The 8,271-nt window shown below is 42.8% G+C and overlaps 1 protein-coding gene across 1 annotated transcript; it reads left to right on the top strand.

Annotated features, from left to right (window-relative positions):
- The first annotated feature begins 311 nt into the window (after positions 1-311).
- On the top strand, positions 312-5,611 carry LOC123110887 (probable WRKY transcription factor 4). The gene is made up of 4 exons (XM_044531525.1): positions 312-815; positions 2,075-2,736; positions 2,815-2,955; positions 4,936-5,611. Exons 1-4 carry the CDS (start codon positions 408-410, stop codon positions 5,210-5,212), a joined length of 1,488 nt encoding a protein of 495 aa, XP_044387460.1. The 5' UTR covers positions 312-407; the 3' UTR covers positions 5,213-5,611.
- The last annotated feature ends 2,660 nt before the right edge of the window (positions 5,612-8,271 follow it).

Below are 8,271 nucleotides of genomic sequence, written 5' to 3'. Positions count from 1 at the left end.
AGTATGTTTACATTTTCTCGAAGAAAAAAAAGATTTTATATTGTTTTGCATGTTTATCCCTTTTTACATTTGGCCGTAAGGCATCACTATGTTGCTTTTTTTTGCAGAAACTTAAAAATTACGCGTCAAAAGAGAAATCACCGAAAGAATGAAAAAGCAAGATTAGACATTTTTTTGACTTGATAGCTTGAGCACCCACAAATTATTTTGTGAAAGGCGCGAAACAAAGAACAAAAAATCCAATTTCCCTCCGTCTCTCCTTCCTTCAGCAGTTCAGCTTAAGGAACAAAAGGTCAAGGGTAACCCAGAACCAGAACCTCCAACCAAAGTCAACGCCAGGAACCAAGACGGGGATCAAATCAATCCCTTCCGTTTCTCTCTCTCTCTCTCCCGAGGCTCCCGCGACCATGTCCGCGCGCCCGCCCCCGCCGCCGCGCCCGCGTCTGTCCCTGCCCCCGCGCTCCACCGGGGAGTCGCTCTTCTCCGGCACCGGCGACGCCAGCCCCGGCCCGCTCACCCTCGCCTCCGCGCTCTTCCCCTCCGACGCCGACGCCGACGCCGGGGGCGGCGGCGGCGGCGGCGCCTCGTCTGGCGCGGGGGCCACCAGCTTCACCCAGCTCCTCATCGGCTCCCTCTCGCAACCGCCTCCGCATCAGCAGCAGCAGCAGCAGGAGAGAGGGAGAGGCGGGGTCGCCAGGGCAGGGCCGGCGCTGTCTGTGGCACCGCCTGCCGGCGCAGCTGTTTTCACCGTGCCTCCCGGCCTCAGCCCCTCCGGTTTTTTCGACTCCCCCGGCCTAATCTTCTCGCCGGCCATGGTACCTACTCCAGTTCATACACTTTTGCTGCCGAGATTGGATTTTTAGCTCTTGGTTCCTCTCTCTCCGAGGCTAATGGCCATCACTACAGCAGGTTCTTAGATTGTACCAAGTCGTAAAGCATGTTTCCCGTTCATTGCCTTGTAGAGCTGTTAATTCAACCTTGATCGGCGTCGTCAGTTCGTTAAGCTTCCCGTTCATTTCTTCTGTCATGACGTGAGTGCAAATCTGAAAATTCTGTACTGATCTTCCATGGTGTTTTAAGATACTACTACCTCCGTCCCACAATATAAGATCATTTTTCAAGCTAACATAGCTTGAAAAGCTATCTTATATATTATGGGATGGAGGGAGTAGTATGTATTAGGGAATCTGGAGCTTTTAGATGTGACAATTTTACATTTGCTCTACTACTTTTGGTGAGGTGACAACATGCAGTTTACTCATCTGCCCCATATAGATAATGCATAAAGGTACTTTACCTTATATCTGCGGCACTCTGGTGCAATGAAGCACCTTAACCTGCAAATGAGAGATAATGATTCGTCACATTTCTGTGCCAGTATCAATAATTGTACTACTAGCCTATCCCCAGTATGATCAATTACAAGTTGGCATCATAGGTTGATGCTTGATATTGATGGGACAAGACAAAGTTCCGGTGAGACGTTATCGTTAGCTTCTAGCTTTTGATGGTCCTAACCTGTTGATAACTGATAGGATCCTTCCAGTGATTATACTAATCGCCCATTTTCCTTGGAGAGTAGAGCCATTGTCATAGTACGGGTACTAAGCATTTTTAGTGTTCGTTGTTCACAATGGCTGACGCGGGTTGAGTGTAGTTGTTCCATTTGGACGTTGTGTACTTCAAATTTTAGCTTTTTTTGTACAAGTTCTCAATTTAACAGATTCACTATCAGCATGATATATAATTCACCATTTCATCGTGAAGAACAGTCAACTCTTATATCATTTCATTCTGCACTTTCCTCAAGTCTGGAGTATCAGTTTTAGTTGTCAATAAAAAAAATTGATAAAAAAAAAAAGGCAGCCCGGTGCATGTAGCTCCCGCTTGCGCAGGGTCCGGGGAAGGGTCCGACCACTTTGGGTCTATAGTACGCAGCCTTTCCCTACATTTCTGTAAGAGGCTGTTTCCAGGACTTGAACCCGTGACCTCTTGGTCACAAGGCAGCAGCTTTACCACTGCGCCAAGGCTCCCCTTCCAATAAAAAAAATTGATATTTTACTTAATTTTACAGGGGGGTTTCGGCATGTCGCATCAACAGGCTCTTGCCCAAGTCACAGCCCAAGCAAGCCATTCTCCACTCAGAATGTTTGATCACACTGAACAGACATCGTTTTCAGCAGCTGCAACATCATCTGGAGCTCTACAGAATATGAGCTCTGCAGCCAATGTGGCTGAGATGTCAGAGATGGCGACAACCATATCGAACAATGAGCATGCAGCCTTCCAATCTGCTGAGGCTTCTCACAGGTACCAAGTTCCTGCCCCAGTTGATAAGCCTGCTGATGATGGCTATAATTGGCGGAAGTATGGTCAGAAGGTGGTGAAGGGCAGTGATTGCCCAAGGAGCTACTACAAATGTACTCATCCCAGTTGTCCTGTGAAGAAAAAAGTAGAGCACGCAGAAGATGGCCAAATATCTGAAATAATATATAAGGGAAAACACAATCACCAACGTCCACCAAATAAGCGAGCAAAAGATGGCAGCTCTTTAGCAGCCGAGCAAAATGAACAATCCAATGACACAGCATCTGGTTTGTCAGGTGTTAGGCGAGATCAGGAAGCTGTATATGGAATGTCTGAGCAATTATCTGGTCTAAGTGATGGAGATGATAAGGATGATGGTGAATCTCGGCCAAATGAAGCTGATGATAGAGAGAGTGACTGCAAAAGAAGGTGCCTTTCGCTGACAATTACCACTCCACTCTTTGATTAGATAGTTGCGTTATTAAAATTAATTCTTCCATTGTGTAGGAATATACAAATTTCTTCACAGAAGGCCCTGACAGAGTCTAAGATCATTGTACAAACAACCAGTGAGGTTGACCTTTTGGATGATGGTTATAGATGGCGCAAGTATGGGCAGAAGGTGGTCAAAGGAAATCCTCATCCAAGGTTTTTTCTTGCACTTCTCACTGTTAGTTGTTTACTGAAATAACATATAGCCCATAAATCATGTCCCACTTTAGTCAAAAAGAAAAATCACAACCCACGGGTCATGCACCCTAATTCAACTTCACGTGTTCTGTTATTTGAGGTATTCATCGCCTATATTCACTACTCCTTCCGTTCCACGACAAAAACCACGGCAAGTATTTTGGAACGGAGGGAGTATTATATATGATCCGATGCATGCCTTCAGAAATTTTAGGTTATTTATTCTTGTCCAACCTTGCATGCTTCATTTACCCAAACAGGTCAGAAGGTATGGGACACAAGTTAACTTCACTAAAGCAAGAATTCATACCTCATTTCGTGTAGCATGATTCCTTAGTCGTTTTCATTAGGTATTACCTGAAGGCACATCACTAGAATAGACTTCTGATGCGGTCAATATCTAAAATGAGTACAGCCAGAAATGTTAAAACAAAAAAACAGGTTATGCAATGCTACATCAGCAATGTGTACATAAGAGAAAAAGATACAAAGGAGTGCAATGTGTACATAAGAGAAACAGGTCATGTGCAATGCTACGCTCACATCACCATTTCGAGGTCCATGCGGCACCATCTATTCTTGTCTCTCCTCCCACGTCCCTCTTGTTGCTGCAGCGACCAGTTTGGCAGTGGTGTAGGGCCTTACATCCGCTGGAGCATCTTCAGAATAGAAGGAAGGGGGTGATCGCAGTCTGCCAGAGTTGTAGGAATGAGTTCAAATTGACGCTACACTGCTGCAGTTGATGATGTCATTGTCTACGTGTGATGTTACGTGGTAAAAATCGGCCACATGGCTGCTGTGCAGGCACACTATGTTCCATTCGTCCATGTCAGTAACACCATAGGTCTAAAACATAGCTAGGGGGTTAAGTAAATGGTATTGAAGCTTTTGGGGAGTCAGCTGAACCAAAATAAAAAATAGACCGGAGTTTATCCTGTCAACTGCAGTATTTTGGGAAGTGTAAAGAACTTGCTTGGCCAAAACCTGGGCCAGTGTCAGGCTTTTACCAAATTTGATATGGTTGGTATATCCTGCTAAGCTCGTATGTTTCATCATACTCATGGCTCTCCTGAGTAGAAGCAATGCCATTGTTTTCCAACATTCGTATTGTACTCAGGGCACAATTAGATTTCACTAAATGCTGAATCATAAGTTTTCTTATCTGTCTGACCCATGCTATTGCATCCATACTACTCCCTCCGTTCCTAAATATAAGTCTCTTTAGAGATTCCAATATAGACTACATATGGAGCAAAATGAGTGAATCTACACTCTAAAGTATGTCTATATACATATATATGTAGTCCATATTGAAATATCTAAAAAAGACTTATATTTAGAAAAGGAGTGAGTAGGTGTCAGTTTGTTGCTTAAATTGCAAAATAATCCTAATTGTTTCGGTGAATTATTTGGCATTTCTGTGATATCTCCAATAGAATGATATCATGGAAAACCCTGAGCTTTACTCAACGACATCATTCCTTACTTTGAGATGATCAGAAATACAGCTCGTGAAATATGTGCTATAAATGTTCGTATACCCCCCAGAAAACTAGAAAAGAACAACTGTAGCTGCGCAAAAGGTAGATAACAAAAGTGAAGAGAGAAAGCAAATATAGTAGAAGTCGCTGTTCATTGATATAGTGGATAACAGAAGACACTCAAAAGTGAAAGGAACATCCTCATGACTTACTCTAGTTTTGTGAAATGACATTTTCCCGAAAGGCGAAACACATCACTGCATCCAAATGTACAATTGTGTCTGAAGCATAATCATTTGTGTAGAAAATACTTTCCTGTTTATGTGCTTCCTGTTGACTTAATCGGACCATTTGGTCATAGGCTAGCTCCATACTCAGTTTACATGCACTGCATGTGGTTAGTGCTTTACCTGTTTCATGTTTAACCTACATGATCTCACTCTCCCTCTAATTATAGGAGTTACTACAAATGCACGTTTGCTGGGTGCAATGTTAGGAAGCACATTGAGAGGGCCTCGTCAGACCCAAAGGCTGTCATCACAACTTATGAAGGAAAACATAACCATGAACCACCGGTTGGTAGAGGCAGCAACCAGAATGGAGGAAATTCCAACCGGTCACAACAGAAAGGGCCGAATAGCATGTCTAGCAATCAAGCTTCGCATACAAGAACAGACCTCGGCAACGTTAACCAGGGGCAGATCGGGGTCTTGCAGTTTAAAAGGGAAGAATAGACTCTGGACCCTTGCTGCTGGTTTGTCGCGGTGACTTCATTCTGGCAAGGGATTGCATGAATTCATATCGCTCCAAACATTCATGCTGTCAAAAACTACAATGGTAGCATCATTTGCAGTTTTTCCCACAGATACACGGAATTTCAATTTCTGATACAACACAGCAAAAATGGAATTGCCAAAATTGACGCAAATGCAGTATAATACATACCAGCTAGTTATACTTGTTTATGATTTGTAGATGTTTCACTTGTATACATGCTCGCTTTGTAACTTTATATATTCCCCAACACGTTCTTGTTTGTATTTGTAATAAGATTAAAAAGGAGAAGTGAATGTACAGATATGCTTTCTTGTATTCTATACATGTTTGTTGTAATAAAAAAAGAAGTTATTTCAGGCCCACTGTCTAGCTGAAGGTGCTACCTGTAGACAGGCTCTGAACTGTTGCAGAAATTCTCTTGCCCCGCAATCATATGAGGTGCTCCTCTCTGCCCCACCTTTTTTCTCAACTTGAGCACTTTTCTCTTTTTCGTGGCCTAATCAAAAGGCAAATGCTATGTGGTATATTTCAAAGCACTAGGGCCCGAGTGCCATGATTTTAGATCTGAACCTATTATGTTTTCATGAATATATGTGCGTTCTTGATCCTATCTTGCAAGTCTATAGTCACTTATTATGTGTTATGATCCGACAACCCCGAAGTGACAATAATCGGGATACTTCTCGGTGATGACCGTAGTTTGAGGAGTTCATGTATTTACTATGTGCTAATGCTTTGTTCCGGTTCTCTATTAAAAGGAGGCCTTAATATCCCTTAGTTTCCGTAAGGACCCCGCTGAACACGGGAGGGTAGGACAAAAGATGTCATGCCATAAGCACGTATGACTATTTACGAAATACATGCCTACATTACATTGACAAACTGGAGCTAGTTCTATATCACCCTATGTTATAACTATTGCATGAGGAATCGCATCCGGCATAATTATCCATCACTGATTCATTGCCTACGAGCTTTTCACTTATTGTTCTTCGCTTATGTTATTGTTAAATCTATCATGTAATTCAAAAGAAGATTTCTGCTTTCTAACGGGAACTCCTCAAAACTATTATATAATTCACATCCCGTTTAGCTACACATTAGTTAGCTGATTTTCGAATTCGGGGTTAGTCAATTTTTGAATGAAGGAAGGAGAAGGGCCTCGCCAGAGAAAAGGAAGGGGCTCGCCATCATCACCCTCGTATATATCTTAGGGTTCAGGGTGGGGGCGGTGGTGTGGAGCTTCGCCGGAGAAAAAACTCCACGCCGGGAGGGCGGAGCTAGAGGGATGGCCATTGGCAGTGGTGGGGGGTTGTTTCGGGGAGGGCGAGGTGGCACGGGAGCGCGGCCCGTAGGCGGCGGGGGCCGGTGGTGGCTGACGGCTCAAGGAAGGAGATGTGCCTAGAGGTTGAAGAAAGAATGTGGGTCATTGATTTCGCATCCAACGGTTCAAAGAATCGTATGACCCCAATTTTTTTTGAGTTGACTGAAGTCTAGCCACACACATTCATATCAACACATGATAGTGCGACAACATTCTTTATGAAGAATGGTTGAGCAAGGCCTTCGTTTTACTTTCAAAAAGAAATATTATTGACATGTGTCATGAAATATAGTGTCACATATTCAAACTTGAAATCACTCTGGTTTCATAATTTCATTTTCTGTCATAATCTCATTTTTTTACTGATTTCATAATCTATACTTCAGTCTTCTGTCCTCGAGATCACTCTGTTCAACTTATGACATTATTTTAAGAAGTAAATAAACTTTCAAGACAAAATTTTATATGGATTGTTTGGACATTTCTCTCTATTGTCATCAGTATTGACATATGCTTTTTTTTTTGCAGGGACATATTCTCTTTCATATGGATTAAAAGGGAGAAATGCTTCGGTGGATGCATTCAAAGGGTAAACTGCGATGGAGTAGTATACTGTACTACTGTTGGTTGCCAGCCTCGGTATGCATACTATATCAAGATACTTTTATCATGTACTGGAATTCACAACGTCACCGGTTCACAACATGTAGCTGGGTCCTCATATGAAAGTTCTGAAGCAAGCCTTGGCGACAGGTAGACAGTAGTAACTTGCTACAGCCACACAATCCTGCTCCCTCTCCTTGGCTACGTGAGTTGAGGGCCTTGTCCTGTGCCTGCATCTCGTCCTATAAAATTAATAATTCAGGTGGGCCTAGGTTTCTCTAGAGTAAAGTACGACCATGCAACCAACACTGTGGATGCGAACCCCTTCGCTCTAGGCTATTGGATTTACACTCATCAACGGCTAAAATTTCTTCCTAGGCTTAGGATTCAAATTTTCAAAACTCGTACACTATATAGTAGTATAGATATACTAGCTGTTTGGCATTGGAAATCTGAGGCACATCGCTGTCAAAATCAGCCTGGCGCTGCTGCATCTACTCAGAATCTCAAGTACGTAGTACTATTTGGTTTGGTTTGGTTGATCTTGAACCGTTGGGAAGAAACGTCAGCTCATACCCTCCTCCATGAATGATTTCAAAATGGAATTTGACAAGGACATTTTACCCTGCCGTAAGCAGTGGTGTCTAATTGCTTATTTTATTCATTTGGCTTTCTCAACCATGCTTCACGCTAAAGTTTACTTTGCCTCAACGCTTCCTCTCTCTGGCTATACACGAACAACAGACATCCGACTCGAAAGTAAAAAAAAAACAAAAAAAAACTTTTGACTCCGTCTCAAAAATGAAAAAAAAAAAAGATAATGCATCACCTAAGCCCTAAAATAGTAGGATTCGTGCGTGATAGAATCTTCAAGGTCCAAACTAGGACCTTTCTCCATATTTCTGTTGGGAATCAAAGTGTAGTCTCACTTACTAAAAGTATATCATGTCCATTTCTAGCTGGTATGTGTACTGCTACCCTGTCACATCTGGAACTCACTTGAAAGGCATTCTGGGTAGCAAATCCATCTGGGTAGTTAGAATCCGGGGCAGTGTCAAGTCCTACCGGGAGTACAAGCATAGTTTTACA

Source organism: Triticum aestivum, chromosome 5B (genome assembly GCF_018294505.1).
Source record: "Triticum aestivum cultivar Chinese Spring chromosome 5B, IWGSC CS RefSeq v2.1, whole genome shotgun sequence".
Classification (NCBI taxonomy): Eukaryota; Viridiplantae; Streptophyta; class Magnoliopsida; order Poales; family Poaceae; genus Triticum; species Triticum aestivum.
Note: the sequence above shows the minus strand (reverse complement) of the source record. Positions and strands in the feature narration are given on the sequence as shown.

Coding starts and splice junctions, on each gene's coding strand:
- LOC123110887 (XM_044531525.1), top strand. CDS start 408: ATGTCCGCGCGCCCGCCCCCGCCGCCGCGCCCGCGTCTGTCCCTGCCC. Junction 816..2,074: donor TAATCTTCTCGCCGGCCATG/GTACCTACTCCA, acceptor TTAATTTTACAG/GGGGGTTTCGGCATGTCGCA. Junction 2,737..2,814: donor GAGAGTGACTGCAAAAGAAG/GTGCCTTTCGCT, acceptor TCCATTGTGTAG/GAATATACAAATTTCTTCAC.